Source organism: Mchenga conophoros, linkage group LG17, assembly GCF_057382185.1.
Source record: "Mchenga conophoros isolate Kocher_MC1m ecotype Shallow Benthic linkage group LG17, M_conophoros_male_GT1.1, whole genome shotgun sequence".
Lineage (NCBI taxonomy): Eukaryota > Metazoa > Chordata > Actinopteri > Cichliformes > Cichlidae > Mchenga > Mchenga conophoros.
Genome location: NC_140542.1, coordinates 31,315,757 through 31,339,191, shown reverse-complemented (window position 1 = coordinate 31,339,191; position 23,435 = coordinate 31,315,757). Strand labels below are relative to the sequence as shown.

General features: G+C 38.9%; 1 protein-coding gene across 7 annotated transcripts in view; it reads left to right on the top strand.

Annotated features, from left to right (window-relative positions):
• LOC146555723 (tyrosine-protein phosphatase non-receptor type 12-like) overlaps positions 1-23,435 on the top strand; it is a 54,403-nt gene that overhangs the window by 7,591 nt on the left and 23,377 nt on the right. For all 7 annotated transcript variants that reach the window (XR_014889185.1, XR_014889184.1, XM_085251949.1 and 4 more), the window contains exons 2-10: positions 16,974-17,082; positions 18,600-18,676; positions 18,823-18,918; positions 19,904-19,942; positions 20,241-20,312; positions 20,423-20,482; positions 21,310-21,452; positions 22,239-22,305; positions 22,391-22,468. Coding sequence is in view for 5 of the 7 variants with exons in the window: in XM_085251949.1 (XP_085108075.1) it covers positions 16,974-17,082; positions 18,600-18,676; positions 18,823-18,918; positions 19,904-19,942; positions 20,241-20,312; positions 20,423-20,482; positions 21,310-21,452; positions 22,239-22,305; positions 22,391-22,468 (741 nt within the window). In the remaining 2 variants the exon portion in view is untranslated. The remainder of the gene's footprint in view (positions 1-16,973; positions 17,083-18,599; positions 18,677-18,822; positions 18,919-19,903; positions 19,943-20,240; positions 20,313-20,422; positions 20,483-21,309; positions 21,453-22,238; positions 22,306-22,390; positions 22,469-23,435) is intronic.

Here is a 23,435-nt window from a genome sequence, read left to right as displayed (position 1 = left end):
GAGTATGGCTATGCTGATTGCCAGGTGTCCTGCTCAGTCTGCAAGACCTCATCCACAACTATTAGACATTAAACATTTCACTAAGTGTGTTTTGTTGAAGCCTTTGGAAGCATTTTTAATGGAGTATCTCATTATTATGGGTTGTTGTGTGGTACAGAACATCCAAGAAATTTGCTTTAGTTTTATTGAGTGAAATTCAGGTATTTTATTAGTCTGTTACGTAGCACTATTTAGTCAATATGCATGTCTCTCTGTTGCACCTGGGTTATGTATGAATACACCAAGCTAACTAGTGTTAGCTGATAAATTAGCACTCCATTTTATCCATTTAAGGTAACATCTGGCTTCTAGAAAGTGATCATTGGTGATTGTGGTGGAAACACTGGCAGGTGACATCACAATGTCTATGTCCATCTTTTATGTCGTCTGTGGCCTTAACCCAAGGTTTAAGACTGGTGTCAATATTTTAAATATTTATATATACATTTTTGGGGTTATTTGCAGCTTTTGTTTGATCAGATGATGTAGAGAAGATGGGAAATCTGGGAGAAAGCCCTGGGGGCAGACATGCAGTAAATGGCTATGGGGCCGAATCAAAGCCAGGCCTCAACTTTATGGCATGTGGGTTGCCTACTCAACCCTGTGTGATAAAATGCTTTTCTTCCTTTTTTAAAAATTTGTTGAATACCAAAATATATATTTTTTCTCCTGGAAAACTTTTGGAAGTGAGGCCATTAACCAGTCTCCTTTTTGTACCAGTCTACTGCCGGTTCAATGTAGAGTCTGCTGGGCTCCATCATGTAGGTACAGATAATTTTAAATGGTCTTTCTACCATTTATAGCAGAAAAGAATGAGTGATACAACTGGTTTATCTTATCAGGTGCTACTTTCCGATGCTGTTGTTTACGACGGCTGTTTAGCAGTGGTTTCTTAAACTTGCGTAAAAGAGCTTCTTTGTTATTTGACATGTGGTCTGTTTTTTGCTTTGATTATATTGTCAAAAGGCATTTTTTTGCCAATGTTGTCTCACCATTAACTGATAACCTGACTTGATTACCTTATAGATATGGCTACACAATCCAGTACACATATTCTCTGCCAAAGCCAAGGCAATTTTCTTTTAATCCACAGAGTGCATGTACACTGTAAATCCCAAGTTTAGAGAACTCAGAAATTAAGGAAGCTGATTATTTTTTTAAGTTTTACAATCTTAATGTTAATACTGAAACAATCATTCATTACAATAAAATTTTATTTATATAGCACATTTAAAAAACCACAGGTATGCCAAAGTGCTTCACAGAATGAGTTAAGAGCAATAATAAATACAAATATAAAGCACAAAATGCAAATAAAATATACTAACAGGCGGGTGACATAACTAACCAATAATACACCAGGCATAGTAGGCACTAGTGAAGTCCACACACAATGCTGAAGGTTAAAACATTACTCTTGCATTAGAAATACAAGTGAGTGATTACTTGGGCTTGAGCATCAGCCATGCAAATTCTCCACCAAGATCGCTAACCCAACTGTCCTGTGTCGCTTATAGTGTTACAGCTGTGCTATTTTAACTTGAATATAAATAAAATGCCACTGGAGCAACTGAGCTGTAAACATAATAATTATAGCACAGCACTGAATGACAGAACATGCATAATATTTTAAGTCCACAACTGGCTACTGCAAATCTACAACTGCACACTGGTGTTTATTTTTAATGAACAAATAGTTGAAAATATTAAATAATTAAAAGTTACAGGTACTTGGAGAGAAATGTCACAAAAATCTCAAATATTTAAGTAATCATTTAACAATATTGTAAAAAAGGTAATTAACACATTTAAATTGATTTGTTTGCACTTTCTTGGTAAGAAGTTTTCAAATGGCTGCTGTAAATTAACTTTTATAAGCCTGTTTGTGCGAATGGGTCAAAGAGGGTTACACAGCAGGGGTCTGCTGCTGTTTTTGTCTGTGTGGCAATCGCCATCAGCCCGCCTTATGTTACTACAACAAGAAACAAGACTTCCCAATTTCTTGTCGTGTCACAAGCCTCCTTCGTTCTCAACCGCCCTTTTTCCGTGGCTTAACCCAAAAAAGAGCCTTTTGCCTCTAAGCTGGGTGTTTCTCAGAAGATGTAACGCAATATTTTTGCTGTGTGTGTGTGTGTGTGTGTGTGTGTGTATAAAAGCTAGCTTACCCACCAACAACCCAGAACATCTTAAATGATCAAGATAAGGGACCAACACAGTGAAATACTCAGGAAATGATGACCTGTGTGTGCAATGTGTGACTAACGTGAAAGGAAATGGGGACGAGTCTTATCGTTCATAGCACCTCACCCACATTCGTTTACCTGCACTCACACCTATCCTGCTTCTGCCCTGCTGATGTATAGTGTGTTATGGAAGAAAATAATCCTGCATTTCATTATCGTTATTAATATCATATCCAAAATGTCATCTTAATCCACAGAATCGCACAGCAAAGTGCAGATTTGGTCAGCAGCTTGACCTTTAATATAGAGAGTGAATACAGTATCTGAGCAGGGAGCTGATTAATACGTGCACATAGGCACCAAGCACACACGAAACACACAATGAGCCCCTGTCCCAGATGATTGGGATTATGAGGTCTGTTCACATCTGCTTCCTGCTGTAAGCTTTGATCCAGGGTGGGAAACTACCAACAAGCCGATACCGGTAAATGCAAACCATTTATGCGTGCATGTGGTTGTGTTTGGACTCTACAAATGTACCTGATCTCATTGCTTTTTGGTGTGAATTATTTCATTATCACTTTCCTTCACAATGATGTGGGGTTTTTTTTTTCTTTTAATTTTTTATTATCTAATAATCTTAAGAATTTGGTTAAATTTCAGATTACTTTTAGAGAAACAGAATAGATTAAAGGCAGAGGAGAGGTCATGCTGATAATTAAGTTCACTCTCACTCAGCTTCAGACCCTAATATGGTCATATATGTCAGGCACAAAACTGTGGCTGTGAGCACAAAGCCCCACCCATCTCCTGTTCAAATCTTGTTTGTGAGGGGCAGCCAATAAGAAGAAAGGATGGAGGAGCTAAAAGACCCTGTTCAGGACAGAATATGAGCTGAGGGGGCCATTAAGTGTTCATTTTGAATACACTTAACCAAGAGCTGAAAGTTGTAATTTAACCATTCTGTTCATTCTGTTTTTTCCTTTAATTACATATTTATTGAAGGTTTGTCTCCCAGGGTTTTTTTTTTTTGCCATTAAAATGTGCATGAACCAGCTAAACATCTAAACACTTGTTCAGGAAATCTTTCTACATTCAAAAGTTGTCTTTCGACTATTTAATTTTCCACTTCCTTCATTGGGTTGTCCAACTGTATTCCAGTCTCTTTTCCTTCCGCTTCTGCTTTTATTTTGTTTGGTCACTTTTGTTTTGTCTTTTGACATCACAAAGCCACTAACACGGTGACTCATTAAATTGGAGGAAGAAGTGTGAGTAGGTTTTGGTGCATGTCTGTCTACAATGATCTCTGTACTGTACATGCATGGGTGGCATTCGCGGTCCCAAAGGAAGTGGGCACTCAGGAGTAATGGTGGTTTTAAATGTGTGCTCAGTTCAGCACAGGTGCTTCCCGCAGTCCATTTCAATCATTTTAACTGCATGTACAAGTTAGAATCGCATATATGGTTACAAAATATTTACTTGAGATTCCTTTAACATTACATGATGCTTGTGCATCGTCATGATGGACCTTTGCAAAAGCACGGTATACCCCACTTATTCAGTCAGATACATTAGAACTGAAAATGAAAGTGTGACAGGAAAAAAGGAAGGCCCAATGGCAACTGAAAAAAATCATTCTGCTTTGTGTCACTAAAAGTCACTCTTGTCGCACCACTGTTTTTCATTGTGTGATTGTTTATGCACTGATTCTGTCAGTGCTCCACTGACCTATATTGGCCAGTTGCCTTCAAGTGTAAATGAGTGCACTGTGCATATGAGCGCGTATGTTGAACTTGGTTTCTCATGCTAAGTTGTTTGACGTTATCTTTGTTGAGATCTTTGACATTGAGGTCCGAACCCCTGACTCATTCCAGTGCTCAGGGTGTGGTTTGATGTTATTTCCTCTGTTAATGAGCATGATTTATAAGCTCTGTTTAACTATACAACTAATAGCAGGGACCTGACATGCTCACTTATTCTCTGAAAGCGGAGTTTTTATTACTTTGACTGCAAAACATCCACAGAAATTCAGTTACAGTGGTCCCTTGTTTATCGCGGGAGTTGCGTTCTAAAACTAACCCACGATATGTGAAATCCGCAAAGTAGCCAACTTTATTTTTTACAATTATTATAGATGTTTTAAGACTGTAAAGCCCCTCACTACACACTTTATATGCTTTTCTCAGACAGGCATGAACATTTTCACACTTTTCTCTCTTGTATAATCAAACCAAAGGCACCCGCAGGTGCCTTCTGACTGTGCAAAACGGTTCATTGACATTGTTGTGTTTGTTGGGGAGAAAACTTACAAACATACAGTACAGCACTTCAGAGTCACACTGCGATCAAAGATTTATGTAAATTTGACAAGCCTAACGCATTCTGTACTGTACAGGAGACACGGAACAAGATTGATTGATTGATTGATAATGGTCTAAAAAAAATTGTGTAAACCCCCACGAAAGGTGAACCGCGTTATAGCGAGGGACCACTGTATTTAGTTTTAAGTAGCAGCTGAATAGTTAGGTGATGTGGTTTTTGCTGCCATTCCCCATTATTAATATGGGAAATGGTGACAACTAGTATTTTGGCTTTTGAAATGTTGTTTTAATCTACTTATTTTCCTCTGTGAATTGCCTAGAGCAGGGGTCAGCAACCTTTAACACCCAAAGAGCCATTTGGACCCAGTTTCCACGCAAAAGAAAACACTGGAGCCACAAATACTTTTTGACATCTAAAATGAAGATAACACTGTATATATTGTTTTTTTTACCTTTATGCTTTGTGTGAACAACTAAGGTGTGTTGCTTATGAAATCCATGAAGTGCTACAGAGAAAATTAAATTTTATTTATGTAATTAACACATTTTGAACTCTTTAAGAAATATAACAAAAGGAAAGACACCCAGCAGAACTAAAATGATCCATGTAGCAAACAAAAACTGTTGTGAGCCGTTGTGGTACACTGGCTTCCGCGAGTGTGGCGCTTATTTTGAGCGATGAAAAAATAATAGAATATAATTTTTTTTCAAGTTAAAAAAGAACTAACATAAGTAAAATACACTTCAGCTAAATACTTCTAATTTATTTTCCCAAACCACGCGGAGCCGCACTATAAGGACTAAAGAGCCGCATGCGGCTCCGGAGTCGCAGGTTGCCGACCCCTGGCCTAGAGTATAAAATGTTAAAAAATACCAATAGATAGTTTCTGAGATAAAGGTGGTGGTTGAATAAGCCTATTTGAGCTTTTTAAAACAAAAGCTGTATATTGTCAATTTTAAGACGATGAAACCAGGGAATAATAGATGTTTTTGCCTTTGAAATGAAGAAATTGTTATATCTGATCAACCACACAGTTAATAATTTAATTGTTGCAGTTTTGAAATGAGCTCATCTCATAGTAGCATAACAAACAGAAATTGGTTCTGGGTCTGAAAAGTGAAACCAGCACTGAAGTCATCCTTTTAATGGTGACTCCTGTGCTTGGAAAAAGACTGCTGATTACTTGATGCGCTCATTCACTAATTTCAAGTAATGCTGAATACAACATAATGGCCACTGTGTAAATTATAGTCACTCAAGGAATAAGGGGGGCTGTCCAGAGTATGCTTGTTGGCTAATGACTTGTCAGTCACAAATCTTTAGACAGTGAGCTTGCAGCTTCTCAGCCATTCATCTGGTTTGAAAATGGCAACGGCAAAAATACTTATCTTGACAAGGTTTGTTTTAAAAAAAAAAAAAAAAAAAATCAATACTCTTATACTAATCAATACTAACAAATAAAGGATTAGACACTCATTTGTAACTGTGTCAACAGTGCCGTCTTTGCCTCCCACAGTAGATGCACAACACATAGTAGCACTGCAGATAGGCAGCCACTCCCCTCACTTCCAGCTGAAGTTGTCATTTTCAACACTAAACATCTCAATGTGAGATATTTTGAGAAGCCAGCAAAGGTCTTATCTCAACAACAGTGAAATAAACGTTAACCAGCCATTTAACAGTTAACAGCAACCTGATAGCCACATTAGCCTTTTTGTTAAGTTGTCATTAGGGTAGCAGCTAGCAGCTGTGGCTAATAATGATTGATAATGTTCATGTTGGACATGAGTAGCAAACATTATAATTACTGCTGCTTTTTTATTAATGTAGTGTTAACAGAATAATGGGCACTTCAAGTCCTTGAAACGAGGAACCAAAGCTATGTAAAGCGCGTGTTCTCAACAATATTAATAGGTCGCAGGTTGTTGCAATCCACTTGGCACTGTGTCAGTCAATATGTCCGAGGTAGACTTACTGATGCTCCGTGAGTGGCTGGTTGCAAGCTGGGTGACGCGTTAGCCAAAGTGCTAGCAGCATCCCCGGCTAACCTATACATCGTGTCAATGTGATATTTTAAGCTGGAAGTGCTTCGGTGAAAAGAAAATTCCTTCCTGCACAATGTGCATAATACTTTGTCGGTCAACTGTTCCGTCTTGTTATTTTTTTTTTTTTAATGCTCAAATTTCCCATAGAGAGGGCAGGGCTCTAGACTAACTTTTTGCCATGGGCGTACCGGTACGGCACAAAAGTTAGGCGTACACAAATTTTATAATAATTTATATAATATAATGTGTTTTTCTGGATACACTGTGCTTTTTCAGCATTCAAAGATTGATGACACCGTGTCAGAGCACTGGCTATGAATTTCAGAAGGATCAGGCCTTAACTTAACAGAAAAGTTAGCAATAGTTCTTTTCCTATTACAGCTACATCCACTTCTGTCGTGCCTAGGCTGCTCACTAGGGCTGGGTATCATCACTGATTTCTATAATCCATTCGATTCTGGTTTTCAAAGTCCCGGAGACGGAGACGGGCCAGAATGGACGGAGACGGAGATTGGAGACGGAAAACTGTTCTTGAAGTACAGAGAGAGAGAGAGAGCTAGCTGTGCATGAAGTGTGATTTTAATAGTCGTGGAAGCAAAACAGCAAAATTCATGACGACATTGATCAAATGTGAAGCGCAGTTTGCTGCTTCTTTTGCTGCTGGCTCGGTGGATTTTGGTTGGAGAGAGACAAAACCTGCAGCTCAGAATCAGCGCAAACAGACGTAATCACAGCGCGGACCGGACGCATCAGGATCGCTAAGCTCCGACAGCGTGTCCGTCTACGGGCCGTCGGTTGAGAAAGCCGAGAAAGACAAAGCTGATTCTGATGCGTCGGTCCTCTGTGTTTACGTCTTTGTGTGGAATCCGTGTACCTGCTCTCATTTGCTGTTTGGTTGTTGTTGAAATGGTTTTGTGAGCTTTAATCTGAGAATCTGGCGTTTCTGGCAAAACACAGTTATGTTTAAAAGTCGATTCAGGATTTAATGAATTGATATCGCTTTATTCAAGCTACTCACCTCCCACTTCCACCTGCACTTTCAATTGGACCAAGGCCAATCAGAGAGGTCCCGCCCCTGACTATCTCAGATTGGTTTAGTCCACGATAGGGGCATAATGTGTGTCTGTTGTTGACCACAGGGAATGTTGCAGATTTTTTTTTTTTTTTTTTTTTTTTTTTTTTTTGCTACCCGAACAGTTGGTCGCACAGGTGCAACCAAATATTTTTTATTTTTTTTAGTCGCACCACTGAAAAATTTGGTCGCATTTGCGACCAAATTGGTCGCACTCTAGAGCCCTGGAGGGCCAATCTGCGTTTATCCTCCTTCAAATTGAGTTGATTGGTTCAGCTGCCCGTCACTACTAGATCAACTGCCCATTTGCGCATGTGGAAAGGTAACTCTACTTGGACAAACTGCCCGAAATGCGTTGACAGAAACATTTCAGGAATTTTGAGTCATTCTGCACCCAAGATGCGCCAATACCGTGAAACGTTTTTTGTATCGAGTTAATGTGATCGTGATGACGGCTTAATCCGCGTTAAAGTGTTAATTTTGACAGCACTATTATTAACATGAAAAAAAGTTGGGGCAAAACTCACAAAGTGTTTTCTATTCATTTTTTTTTTTTTTATTCAAAGAAAAACTTGAATATAAAAGCTTGTATATAAAACATCAACATGCTGTTTTATATTAGGGGTTGGCTTTTAGCTTCGGCTAAAGCCATTAGCTTAGTAATGATCTTCTTGGTAAGAAAGTCAGTGAGACGGAGACGGTATATTTTCACAAAATGTCAAGCTGTTCCTTTAATATTTCTGCGGTTGTTGCTTTGTCTTAGCCACATCTTTCTTTATAACTGAATATGACTTTGCACTTGTGCAGCCTTTTACTGATCGGGGACATTAATGCACAGTGAAAGAAAGGCAGAGCACACAGATCAGGCTGATTGAATTGTCTGAGTGAGGGAAGCACAGCAACAAACTCACACAGACCCTTTTAGTCTCCATGCTATAGCAGTGCATCTTTTCCCTGCATGCTCGCAACGCGGGAGATGGATTTTTCTGAGAACATTGTGAGGAGTGACCTATTTTGGCGTGTGTGTATGTGTGTTTGCATGGAAGGTGACCGTCAGTGCTGCCTCTCTGCCAGTAGCGCTCAATAACCGCATTTCCTGGCCACACACATTCAAAAACCTTCTCCCCTTTGCTGTAGCAGGAAGAGCTTATTTTCTGCCAATCAGCTGAAGAAGAGTTGAAGAAACAGAATGTGCTTGCCTCTATGTATGTGTGTGAATTATTCAGTGTACCAGGGAAGTACATTGATGCTGACTTGTTCAGCCAGGAAACAGAAAGTAGGTTAGATCCACTAACAACTACATCTAAAGCACTCTTTCCGTCTCCATCATGATCTCTGTTGGCATTTTTTTTAAAAACATCATTTTCTTAATATTTATACTTCCTCAGTCTGCTTCTCATCCCAGTAACTGCCCTGGCATCTTTAAGCCATTTAGGCCAAGTCATTGTGAAGAAATGTGTCTCTGAGCACATGTGATTCAGTCACACCCTCAAGAGGGTCTGTGAAGTCAGCCCTGGGCTGCTGGGGGCACCGCCCTGCGTGTGCATGGCAGTGGAAGTCAAGCGTTCACAGGAAATTGGCCAGCTCATTCACACTGTTTAACTTCTCAGACTGATGGGAAATAAGAAAGTGATAGAAACGGACATTACCGGTAACAGAAGGTAGAAACAGAGTGCGTAAGGAAACTGAGCAACGGGAGACATGTGAATGCTGGGAAAACTAGAAAAATAATGAGTAGTATGGTAACAATGATAAATGTGCAAAAAAAGAAAAAAAAACATTTATTGCTCTGAAGTTTATTTTATTGCACCAAAAGAACATGATAAAATGGAGGAAATTGGAGCCCTGTAGATATTGGAGCAATTCGACAGTTGTCTTCAAATAAATGCTAATGAGCTTTTGTTAGGTAAGGTTTCAAGATACATCCATTTGCAGTCAGAGCCACAACCATCCAGTGGTTTCAATGTGGTCTTGCCTAGAAATTGTTCATATTACTCACATGTATTCTGCCTGTGGTTTTCTTTCCTGTATAAGTGGTTTGGGGGGGATAATTTATTTTTTGGTGGTTAGGGCCATAAGTGTGTGGACACTGACGCAATTTTTGCCTCTGTACACCACCACAGTAAATTTAAAATGAAACAATAAACATGTGATTAGAGTGCAAACTAATAACTTCGATTCAAGAGGTGCAATTACTGTTTAATTACTTTGAAATGCAGCTGAATTGCCCCATTTGCAGTGCTCTTTTCTCATGTGACTGATCTACATCATTTCTTAACAGATGTGCTTCATCCCCAATTAGTTTAACAAACAACAATGTGGCACTTCAAGGCCAGAGGTGCTTTTCTAACTGTAAACCAAAGTACATCAGATGTTCTGTTGTTGGCTGCAAGAGGAAACGCACGTTTCCATGCATCTCGAGCTTTTGAGAAGTCTACTACTGTTATTTTTCATGGCAATCCCACTAAAGTAGATTGCTATAAAATTACTGTTCTTCGAACATCTGCAGGTGAAGGTTTTGCTAGCTGGCACCTCTTGGTGAGTGGCGCCTAAACAATCAGAGCACGTAAATGTCATAGTAGGTGATCAATTTATTTTAATTTTTTTTTTTTTTTAAGAAAAAGGCAGAAGCTAAAACAGAAATGTATTGAAAGCATTACGTGATTTTAAAATTTCAACTTTGTACACGAGAATGATGTGATGACTTTAAGGGTGTGAAAACCACAGGACCTGTCACAAGTTTTTCCGAGAACACAGCAGTTTCCTGTGGTGTTGGGTACCTGTGTTTTTCATTGTGCTGACATCTTTCCTGAGGGTAGAAGAGTTATAGGCAGTTGTATTTCTTGGTTTAAAATTGCCACCAGTCATTGTTGTGATCAGCTGGGATGAAATCAGTACAGAACTGCTGAAACTCTTAAGTTTGCATGAAGTTTATTTAACAGCTGATTCATTTTAAGGGATATATCAAATAGCGCTGAATCCTGGTTCTCATTTCTTTAAATGTGGTAGTAAATGGATTATTCTCTGTTGAATTTATATTTATTACTGTTACAATAAATCAAAATTCTCTTTATTTATTTTTTCCTGCTTAATTTCTCCCACCCAGAGGTGCTCTTTGGCAGAAACGATACATCCACCGTCTGCTAGATAACAAACAAGACTTGAATAGAGGAGTGCACTTGAATCCCAATAGAAACAGGGATATTTACTTTTCTTCGCCCCCACCTTCTCCATTCAGAACAGACGCTAGTATGAAGCGACGGAGTACAACGGGAGCTTGTGAATAAACGTCGGACACAACAATAAAAGAACCCATTAGCTTAGTTATCATGAGCCTCTTGAAAGCCTCGACTCTCTCCTTGTCCTTTGCTTCCCCTTTCTCCCCCCATCTTTTCCTGCTGCCTCCGCTTTCTTTTTATATTTGACCTCAGATCACTTTTTCTCCTTTATCTGAAATACGCAAGCTCTGATCTCCTCTTTTTTTCACTCAAATTTTCTTACACTTCACTTCTCTTGTTAGTTTGTTTTATAAACGTCACACTCTTCAATTCTTCAGACATTGAAATTATTTGTGAGAGGACACACATGCTTTGGTGTATCTCTGTGTTTTATGTAAGAATAATTGGAAATAAAATTTAGGACAAGTAAAGGTAAAGCAGTATTTTTTTTGTTAATCTGTAATGATACTGAGTGATAAATGACAGTGAAAGAAACATGCTTAGTTTGAACGACAAAAGAAATATGTAAACGGTGCAAACACATATCTCTCACAGTAAACATAAATCATGGAGAGTTATGGCTGTTTTGAAATTTCCTAAACTGCCACATCTGTAGTTTATGTGTAAAAGAAACAAAAAGCTCAAGAGTTGTTTTGTTTTTGTTTTTTTTCAGCTTACTCAGTTTTCTGAGCTTAAATATTTTGCACAAATTGCCTTTTGATTGAAATTGATTGAAACAATAATCATATGATTTTATGAGTGTCTCACATCATTGGTGGAAGAAGTTTGGCTCACGCTTTTTTACTGTGTTGTAGTTCATTGAGGTTTACAGCCATTTATTTATGCACAGCTCTCTTAAGGTCCCACCACAGCATTTCAGTCAGGTTGAAGTCTTGACTTTGACTGGACCATTGAAACATCCTGATTCTTTTCTTCGTCAGCCGTTCTGTTGTAGATTTGTTGATGTGCTTGAGAACGTTGTCCTGTGGCATGATACAATCTTGATTTAAGCTTTAGCTTTTGAACTGGTGTTCTCAGTCTAGACTCTAGAATAGTTTACAGAGGAGTTCACGGTCGACAGTGTGACTGCGAGGTGCGCACGTCCTGTGGCTGGAAAAATAAGCCCAAATCATCTCCCCTCCACCGCCGTGCTCTATAGTTGGTATGAGTTGTTTGTGCAGATATGCTGTTTGGTTTTTACCAAACATGGTGCTGCGCAGTATGACCAAACATCTCCACTTTGGTCTGGTCTGTAAAAGGTCATTGTTCCAGGAGTCTTGTGGTTTGTTCAGATGCAACTTTGCAAACCTAAACTGTGTTGCTATGTTTCGTTTTGTTTTTATAATAAGAAGAGACTTCCCCTTTTCAACCCTTCCGAACAAGCTATTCTTGTTCAAGCTGTTTTTAATTATACTGGGGTGAACTTCAACATTTAACAAGCTAATCGAGGCCTGCAGAGTGTGAGTGTGAGATGTAGCACTTGGGGCTTTTTGTTTGTTTGTTTTGTTTTTTCCAATTTCTCTGAGCATTGTCTAATCTTGTGGGGAATTTTCTGGAACATCTCCTCCTAAGAAGATTGTGGCAAGATGTTAACCCACCAGAATGCCCCAGACCTACAAACTGCAAATGAAACTTTTGCCTTAATTGACAAGTTTGTCAATTAATCAGGTATATTTGATTAGCAACACATAGCTGCTACTTAACCTCTTAATTACTATGGAAGCCGTGCGGGTGTGAGCTCAGCTTTTCACAGGACTGATTGGAGTACTGTTAACATTTTCTTCATCTAATCTTCTAATATTATAGAGGTATCTTTTTACTCTACCTTAAATCACATAGGCTTTCAATTAAACAAGTGGTTTTAACTGGTAATAATATTAGTAATTATAACTAAGGACTGATATTGAAACAAGTGCCTTTATAGGGTTGATCTTTTGTTGGTTGTTTCATTAATTCCTTTTCAGTTGTCTCTGTGGTCAAGACAGGAAAAAAAAAAAAGGCCATGCTGAGTTTACATCCATTGTTGCACAACTTCTCAGAAAATATGCTAGCGTTGATTAAAGGAACTGATACATTTAAAGGCATATATTTTGATGGAGTAGACAATTTGGAAGCAGTTCCTAGTTGCCATTCCTGTAATTGTTGTAAGTGACACTCCACAGACAAGTCAGCCCTGCTCTATCAGCAGATTAACAAGTGATAAATAAAGGCGCTGTCAGTGATGCTGAAGATAGCGCTCTATGGTGAATTCATGACTTAGAACTACTGGTTTTGCATACATGCTTTTAATTATATTTAAGAACATCAGTATAATTTACAGATTTGTTATCAGTGACTGTGTGAAACCTGGGATACTAAAACGTATCAGTTACAAATGTTTATGATTGTTATTATAGTACATTTGTGTGTTGCTAATCCTTGTTAGCTAAAAGCTCAAGTTTCAGATTGCTCTTGACACTTAGTTTCAGGCAGGTTTTACTACTTTTGGCTCTGCGTTATGTCATTGAACAGGTATCCTTAAAATCTAATCAAGAAGCCCCGCCCACTTGCTGTCCAAAAAACACCTTTTTTGTGTCTATCATAAGAAGATTGCTTAACGATAGGGTTGCCTTATAGCAGCATGGTAGACAGTGAGTGAACTAAGGACCTTTTATCATCTCACAGAATAAGATTGAGTTACATCGAACTGTGAACGATGCAAAGCTATTCACTGGAGTAAAAACTCAAAGTTTAACTACACATTCTATCCCTCAGATATATTTAAAGAAAAAGAAGACTTGTAATTTCAACATTACATCTCAGTTTTTCTACATGATAAAGAAATACTGCTGTAGTAAATTAAAAAAATCTATCAGCTTGTCTCCCTGGGCTTATAGAGTAAGTAGCTCATTGCCCAGACTGTCTTGTAACTGTAAAACAGAAGATACCAGAACTATCCACCTAAAAAATACATTTTCCAAAGTCATACAGTGGGCTGATATTGAGTCTGTGTCAGGCTGATTCTGGCCCTTAGGCCTTATGCTGCACACCCCTGCCCTAGAGTTAATTTTGCAGAAATTTTGAGTGTAGCTGCTGTTACTGCTTGGTTTGTCCTAACTGGCAGATAATATATTCTGTCATTCAAGATTAAAATGGGTGATTAAGGGGGCAAAAATCTGTACGCCAGGTGCCACCGAATGTCTAAATCCACAGGATTTAATGGGAAAATGAATTTGATTCCCCGGGTTTCCTGTAAATGAAACAAAAGGGGCTACAAAGGGAAGCTACTTATCATCATTACTGCCTGACTTCTCTACTCGTTTTGTGTATGTGTCTATGTGAGAGTGTGTTTCTGTGCATGTCTGCCCGGGCTGTGGCCCAACACAGAAGCAGACCTCTGTTGCAAATGTAATTCACATGAGGCCAGAGGAGCTCTAACGCTATTACCACACACACACACACACTCTCACACACATGCACAGCTGTGTTGCCGCCCACGGTCTCTGTTTCGCGCTCCTTTTCTCTCCGTCAGTTCGTAAAATTAAATTTTGAAAAACTGATCATGTCATTGGGGGGATTCTTGTGTGCTGTGCTCAGAAAATATAAAAAGATTCAAAAGACAACTTTCTGGAAGTCAGAAATGCTTTAATTATTTACGAGTGAAGAAAAAACTGATGCACAGAAACCACTATCTAATACTTCTGTAAGCATTGTAGATTTTGAAAAATCAAGTATAGTCTTTTTTTTTTTTTTTTTTGTTGAAATGTCACATTTATTCAATGCTAATATGTCCACTAGCACTGTAGTTGTTACAAAAGTGAAACGAGGAAGAAACACAAGGAGTTGGGGTGTGCAGTGCCGTGCTACAGTAACAGGAGGAAAGCCAGAGAGAAGAGGTGGGACCATTTTTCACACGAGGCTCCAGAAGCCTGAACGCCCACGCCGACTTTCTCAGACTTGGAGAGAGAGAGATTCCTAATTTCCTCAATGTCTGAATAACCAAGAGGAAAGAGATTAAACAGACTTCAGAAATATCTTCTTTTTTTTAAGGCCCTTGAGAGTGACACCATGCGAATGCTATCTAACTTCAGCAGCAAGAGTTTTATAATGGTACAAAAGTTTTGCTGTGCTTTTGAAGTTTCTTTAGACTTTCACTGTTAAACTCAAGACCAGAATGAAGATTAAAAAAAAAACAAAGGATTCAGAATAGGCTTAATAAAATGTGGTTCTTTAAATTAAAATTTTTTCCTCTTCCTGATGTCATTTTCTATCACAGTAGCAGTTGTCTTGACAATAAAGACTCATTGAAAAGTCATTTTATAGTGTATTAAGCTGCTTTTTTTTTTTTTTTTTTTTTTTTTTTTTTTTTTAGCTCAGTCTTCTGTGGCCACAAATGGCGCTTTCGGTGTTGAGTGTAGGTCACCTTCATTTTGTAAACGCCCGAAGCCCAACACATAATGACTGTAGTTACACGAGTAAACAGAAGAAAATATAGTGTTCTCCTTTTGTAAAGATATCCTCATCCTTGCCTGCAGTGTTCAAGGACAGCTAGCTAAGCTCTGGCCTGCTGTCACACAAGAGACCCACGTACTTGTGCTCTTCCCATTTCCCATTAACTGAGTGTGTCTTCATCAGTGTCAGCCACTATTAGATTTGGACACACTTAACTTTATGCACTGTCACACAGAGAGGACTGGGAGTTCGTGTGTTAGACTGTGGTGTAATGGTATTAATAGTGATGTCAGCGTAGAAGGACTGATAAAATAGCATTTCTGTGTTTATAAATGGGAATAACCTGCTTGTATCTAAGCTAAGACAAACACTGAAGTGAAACATGTTTCCCACCGATTTAGTTTCCGTCTGGCGCGAGTTGATGCAACGAAAGGAGGCAAACATGCTTTCTTAATTAAATGAACAAGGATGCACGGATCCAACCTTTTCAGCTCCTTGCACGCACTCGGGCTTGGAGTGGAGCTGACGGAAACAAGTTGTGGACCTAAAAGCTTGCAGTAAAGGTTAAAATATGTGGCTGAATATATTGCAGTGTTTACAAGTGCTTGATGTGTACCCCTCTGGACGCATGGTATATGTCCTACGATAGTCGACCCATACTTTTGCGAGCATGTCTAAAGTCATTGCAGCCACTGCTGTTGTTATGCTACCTACCGGCAACCACGGGAATCTCACGAATCCCTTCTTTGGAAAAGTATGTGCCTTGATCATTACTGGTGAACACCTGGGGAACTCGCAGTCACTATGTAAAATTGGTCACAAAGAGAAATGCTGGTACACTGAGAACCTCTTTGCAATTGCTGTGGTTGCTGCCGTTGCCTGTAGTTTGCATGAAAAATGCAGACTTGTCCTCAGTGACTTGGCAACTACTCGTCAAGTGGTGGTGAGAATGTGAAAAGTGTGACACGTGACGGGTGGCCTTCAGAATAAGAATGAAATGTGTTGATTGCAGCGTTAAATCGAGACTTTTTTACTTTGAAGGCCTGGTTAGTATTAGTAGGCAGGTAGAAGGCAAGCATTGGCAGACAGTTCAGCATCTTCCATACGATCTACAGGCAACGTGCTAGCAAACCAGTTTTTGGTGCCTTGATCTGGAATGTGGGCTGGTTATCAACAATTAAACTTTCACAACAAGAGCGAGGTTATTTCCCACGAATATGTGAATTGTGGGTGGTCTTCTCTCAGACAGATAAAAACTAAAAATGAAAATGCTGAAATGAGTTGCCAGGTATATACCCCGGTTGACAGTCTAAAGAAAGAGTATGTTGGGAGCACTGAACACTGTCTATTAACCATCATCTGTAAGTTCTATTTTTTTGTTTTGTGTTGGGGGTTTTAGCGCTGTTGTCTAGTGCTTGCTTTCTCATTCGAGCTCACCAGTTTTCTCTCTTGAGTGATACTGATGTTGATAGGCTGATTTGTGTCTGACTTGTATCACTGATTGACCCTGCTGTCTTATCATATAATAATACAATAATCAATGTTTGAGTTCTTCTATTTGAAGACCAGTTTATACTTTTAACCACTTCACATGGTAAATGTCTAACTGCTAAAGAGAAAAGCAGTGTTTTACAGTCTGTCCTGTTCTCTTGTTTGTTTTTAGCGGTTACGACGGTTATCTACCAAGTACCGGACAGAGAAGATCTACCCGACCAACATAGGGGAGAGAGAGGAGAATGTGAAGAAGAACAGATATAAAGATATACTGCCATGTAAGTCATGTTCCACAGATGAAAGATTCTTTCCCACAGGACACATTTGAACTTATCAGAAACAGGTGAAACTAATAAAAAATTTATGACCATGTTACTTTTCGATGTACCTTTCTTGTATGTTATACTGGCAACTCGGTGAATGGAGCCACTGCTGATTTATCCACTTTCTTTTAAGAAAACAGGATAAAAGTTGGGGTTGGTATGTAAAGACTCCAACTTTTTTTCTTTAGCTTAGAGTGGCATAATTTATCTCATAGCTTCCACGTGATTTAGTTAGTTCAAATTTCTCTTGTTTTTTTTTTTTTTTCTTCAACTTTCAATGTATTCAATCAAAAATTAATAGACAAGGCTTCTTCATACTAAGAAGACATGGGGAGGACAAAGGGGACAAAATGGGCAAATTCTGGTAATTTGGTATGCCCAAACCTTCAGATGCTACTTACCTAGTTAACTCTGAAAAGTGGGAGGAGAATTGGAGGTGCACAAGAAATTAACTTTTGATTTTTATGGGAACTTTTTGGTCACACCTGGCCTTTGCATTAATGTGCCTCCTTGCTACGCTACAATGCTGCTATAAACAAGGATTTAAATGGAGCATAATGTTTAGCATTGTTGTAGGTTTTGGTGGTTGTGTGCTGCCTATGAGTAGGTAAAAATATCTGTGGACGATTTTTGCTTTACTCCTTCCGGTTGGCATCTTGTTTATCAAAATGCACATCTGGCCTTTATGTATGCGCACATATATGCATAGATCAAGGCCAAATGTGCTGCACTAGCTTATCATTCTGCATCTTTTTCATGACTGTAGTTGATTCACAGCAATAAACGCACCTGCTTTCACTTGGCGTTTTGATCAGAAGTGTTGCCTGACAATATAATCTATATGAAACTTTGCTCCCTGCATGACGAGCAGCTTATAAGCGTCATGCACATATCAGCTCAGCTTTAAAGGTCACTGTACACCAGAGAAAACGGTGTTCAGTTAAAGCTGGTAACAGCCCCAACAAATGTCAAATATCTTTTTAGATATTGTCACCTGCTCGTGTTTACTTTGAGGGTTTTATTCTAACTACTTGGTTAAATGAATGAAATTTAGGAAATAACAAAGTATATTTAGAGATCCATTTATAGCAGCTACAGCTGCCGTAGGTCATGCAATGGTTTCCTACACAGAGGTCTTGCGGTACTTAATAATAACCTCGGGGGAAGCTTACGTGATCCAACATCTGTCCTACTTTTTATACCTTTATCCTGCTTTTCTCCTCTGTCCATTCATTCATTAAGGCTTTTAGTGAATGGGTTGCTGACAAGGCAAAGGAAAAACTGGTTCATCTGTGACAGATGTGTATGCACACACACGCACTGTACATAAAAATGGAGGATAATACTGTGTCCATTATATCACATATTTTACTTGTTCCCACTTATATCCTCATTTATTTTTTGTTTATTTTTGTTTCAATAAGAAGAAAATGTTTTAATAGAGAAAATATTTCTTTCCATTTCCTCCCCAGTTGATCACAGTAGAGTGAAGCTGAAGCTAAAAACAACCAATCAGGACACAGATTACATCAATGCTAACTTCATTAAGGTAAATGTCAGGTTACTTTACCATGTTCTCTGGCATGTTGTTTACAGTTTAGTGGAAAAGTTCTTATAGTGTACTGAGTCATGTGATTAATCCTCGCTGAATGTGTTAATATAATTGATCGGTGAACATGTTTTCTCTGCTTTCAGGGTATGGATGGCCCAGAGGCCTATATTGCAACTCAGGGTCCACTGCCGAACACTGTCATCGACTTCTGGAGGATGATCTGGGAATACAATGTTGCTGTGAGTTTTCCTTACTAGAAGACTGGAAGTCAATGGATGGGGATATTTTTTTTTTGTTTTTCTCATTGTGAACAATTGAATCGTGTATCTAAGTGCTGTTTTTGAGCTAAAACGTTGAAGGTAAAGAGAGCAGGAAAAGTCTGATGTACAGTTTGGATGCACGCTTCGGGGTGTTGCGTTGACTGTTTTGTTGCAGTACTGCGAGTGACCACTAGAAGAGCACAATAGCAAGGGAGAGGTGGTGCTGCAAGAGCTGGAAATGGCACCTTAACAGTGCAAGTATTTGGCAAGCTAGCCACAAAAAGCATAAAAACTGCTGTGCTGCCGGGGGATCTTTTGTTAGCAGGGTGGCTGAAGAGGAAGAGAGGGTTTATTACCTAATGTGTTTTTGCAAAATGCTGCAAGAACTAGCCGCAGCTAACAGAAGACTTTTTTTTTTTTCTTTTTTTAAATGTAAAATGTAATTCTCCTTTTTTTGTTTATTTGTTTTCTTTTAAATGAGCGCTTACTCTTTCCAAGAGTGCAGATTTGGAAGAACAAAAGGTTTGCGTCATCACACAAATTGGAGAAAAAATGTTGACATTAGTGGCGGTTAAATAAATTAAGTGTACGAAGTAAGACTGTAATAATGAAGATACTCAAAATAAATATTTAATTGTGTCGTCAGGAATTAAGAGGCAGATGGAGAGTGCTTATGCTGTAACCAGATGGACAAAGATGAGAAGAGGGAGGAGGGCTATGATTAGGTTTAACTAGTGCTATGAAGAGGGATGAGTCTGCAGCTTTGATAATTACTCCTGTAGGATCAAAGGGAATGACCTGAAATGCAGCTGCATGGAAATGTGCGATCAAACGTGAAGGATGCTCTGCTTAGTTTCTCTAACTCTTTTAAATCTAAGCACGCAGGAATGAATAAAAATCTGCGTTTTTAGTTTTGAGAGCTTAAATGTTTATATTGTAATCCTTCCTTTTTGTGTCTTCGCAGGTTATTGTGATGGCTTGTCGAGAGTTTGAGATGGGAAGAGTAAGTGTGCACATTTTTGCACATGTAAAATCACAACTGCTTTTCTTTTTTCTAATAAAAAAAAATGTTTGTGGAAAGAGACGATGTGAATTCACTGATCACTTATTTTGAGCTCTATATTGCTTGCACGTATGGCTATAGTAAGCACATAATTAGTCACTTATATTTGTCACCATCTATGTTCTACATGTCACATTAATTGTTTATTTTGAATCTTGAAAGTGTGTGTTCACAGGAAGCTGTGGTGTCTGTCTCGTATTTTGTTCTCAGCCAAAGCTAACTTTTCTTCTCTGGTTAGAAAAAGTGTGAGCGGTATTTCCCGATGCAGGGGGAGCAGCCTATGAGCTTTGGCCCTTTCAGAATCTCCTATGTAAGTAGACAAATCTGTGATGATACAGCTCTGTGTGAGTGTGAGACGAGTGCACGTAGCAGGTCTGCGTTTTGGGACTGCCTCTTTTCTCACATGTTTTTGTTTTCTAGGAATCGGAGCAGGCCAGAACAGACTACTTCATCAGGACTTTGACAGCACAGTATGAAAATGTAAGTGCTTTCTCTCGAGACCTCTTCATTAATACCTAATGTAGTTTATCAAGAAACCAGTCTAAAGTAAGTGTTAACTTTCAGATAACGCTACAGCCTATCACAATAGCGACAAGATTGCCTACAAATAAACTTCATATCCACATGTTTTCCAACAAATACAATTAGGCTTTCTTTTTGCAGCCATAAACCCAAAGTCCCCCTTCAACTGCTTGCATGCATCTAAACGCCAACCTTTAAATTTGAGTTTGAGGAAAAAGGAGCCATTTGACCAGGAGCCAAATGTTGCACGCAGGACGATTGGTGCATTAAAAAATTCCCGTTTGTGCTGAATGACCACAAACATCCTTCAGACGTCTCAGGCTGTTGCAGTGCAATATCCTGACAGGTCTGCATAGACAGTCAGACAGTCACGCTGCACTCTTGTTTTTTTTCTATTTGTTTGTTTAGGGTTTTTTTTGTGTGTGTGAGGGATTTTTTTTTTTTTTTTTTTTTTTTTTTTTTTTTTTTAAAACATCCAAACAAAAATAAAACAACTGGTCATGCTCCAGATCTGATGCACCGTCTTCAGGCTTGAATACTGCAGACTACAGATGCATCTGGAGAGAGCTGTTTGGGTTAGTGTGAAAAACGATTTCCTTTGTGTACAAGTTGGAGGTCCATGGGGTGGGATTATACTTAAACTGTGTGTCAATAAAGTTTTTTTTTTTTTTTTAAAGATTCAGTTTGGCAACATTGTTCATGGCATATCATAGTTTCACTCCTTCACCACTGAACCAGCTTTCATCTGACTCTCCACTCAGTTATCAACGTTTGTTTTCCTGCAGGAATCCCGTAGGATAACACAGTTCCATTATATGAACTGGCCAGATCATGACGTCCCCTCATCATTTGATTCCATTTTGGATATGATTGGGCTGATGAGAGAATACCAAGAGAACAATGATGTCCCAATATGTGTACACTGCAGGTAGTTATGCATGCATCTACTCTTAGCTGAAATTGAGTTTTAATGTTTTTGTTGTTTTGGTGAAATTCAGCTAATATGTGAAATATATGAAATTTCTAAAAATGGATTCATGTAAAATGCTTAATTGCCTTAAACAAAGCAGGTTTTACCCAATTTACTGAAGCTGGAGACTTGACAGAAAGTTCTAGGCTACAAATGTAAATATTATCAGTATAGTACAGTAAGAAGCTTAAATGGTAAAGTTATCAACTTGAGTGTAAACAAAAGCAGAATAATTACAAGCCCACAGTTTCTAGCTTTCTGCTGCGCACATGCATGGGTGTACACACAATGCACACACTCGTCTCCATGTGTGTGTAATGAGCTATAATGAGCAGCCTGAGGACATTTCCTGGTTCCTCTGTTACACAGCAGGACTTAAAGCTGCATCTCTGCATCTGTTAAGATGCTTTGTGTGGGTTGATGTGCGCTGTTTGTGTGGAGAAACGGTACTCTTTATAGTAGCAGAATGCTTGCTGACAGCGTGAGATCACTTTTTATGATTTTTTTTTTTTTTTTTTTGTGTGTGTGTGTGTGTGTGTGTGTGTGTGTGTGTGTGTGTGTGTGTGTGCGCGCGCGCTTCTGTGAGGCTCCTGTCTCCTTCCTGTCTGGATGAGGTGTTATTACACACATGCAAACAACATACAAAAAGAGCAGATGCTTCTCAGTAATAGAAATCTAGTTATCTAGTGCACCGATACAACAAAAGCTTATTTGTGTATATGTGTGTGTTTCCACTAATCACAGTGCAGGCTGTGGGAGGACAGGAGCTATCTGTGCTATTGACTACACATGGAACCTCCTCAAAGCCGGGGTATGTCAACACACACTTACCTGTGCAAATGTACACATTAGATCGATTTTAACATTTCTTTTAATTCTCTTTTAACGTTGTAAAGAAAATTCCAGAAGATTTTAATGTATTCCGGTTGATCCAAGAGATGAGGACACAGCGACACTCGGCTGTTCAAACCAAGGTTTGTTGCCTTAGCTTTCATTACAGATGTAAATTAATGAAACGGATGTTTATGCAGAGCGATCATTTATTTACTTGTTCCATACCAGCACAGAAATGCTAATCAGTCCTCAGAAGCTTTACTGCTGCCACGCACAACCATGGCCCTGAGGTCACGAACTCGAGACGTCGTCATATATAACACCCTTTTTATATATAGGGTTTTTCTGTATTAGATGTGTTCTCGTTACTGGAAATTATGTAGGAGTATTAGAGCCACTTAAAGAAAAACATTTACATTTTGAAAATAAAGTCAAAATATGGAGATTACAGGTGTTTCAAGACAAACTGCCACGGCTGCTATACCCTCTACAAAATGCCTTGTGTCGCTGAGTTAGCGAGATCGTACTTGGTTTCATTTAAAAGGAAGTAATTTCTCTTTTAGCACATAAACACAGTGGTGTGATAAGTAAAAGAACACTGAAGAAAAAAAAAGCAAACACAAAGTTGGAGGACTTGGCCAGATTTGTCCAAAATGAAATGGGCAGGTGAAAGGATACTAGTGGAATCACAAGAGGCGATAGGACAGCTGATCAGTTAGTTTCACTGACTCGTCTACACAAGGCGTTTTGTAGAATGTATATGAGCCGTGGCATTGGCAACTGTAATCTCCACATTTTGACTTTTTTCTCAAAATGCACACAATTTTTAAATATTTTTCTTAATGTGGCCCTAATACTCGGTCGTGGGAAATAATCTGTTCGGTTTAGATGAGAAGTGGCACTTAGGTAGAGTGCCGCAGGCAGGAGGTAATTAAAATCAGCACGAACACTCCCTCAGTGGAAATTCTTTGGACAGTCTTCTGCTCCTTTGTCACATGGGTTCAATCAGACAGACACCACACAGTTTGTTCTGTGTCTGCAGGATAAAGTTTGTTTAATGTTGATGTGAACCTTGATCGCCTGGCTGTAATGTATGTGTGGTAATGG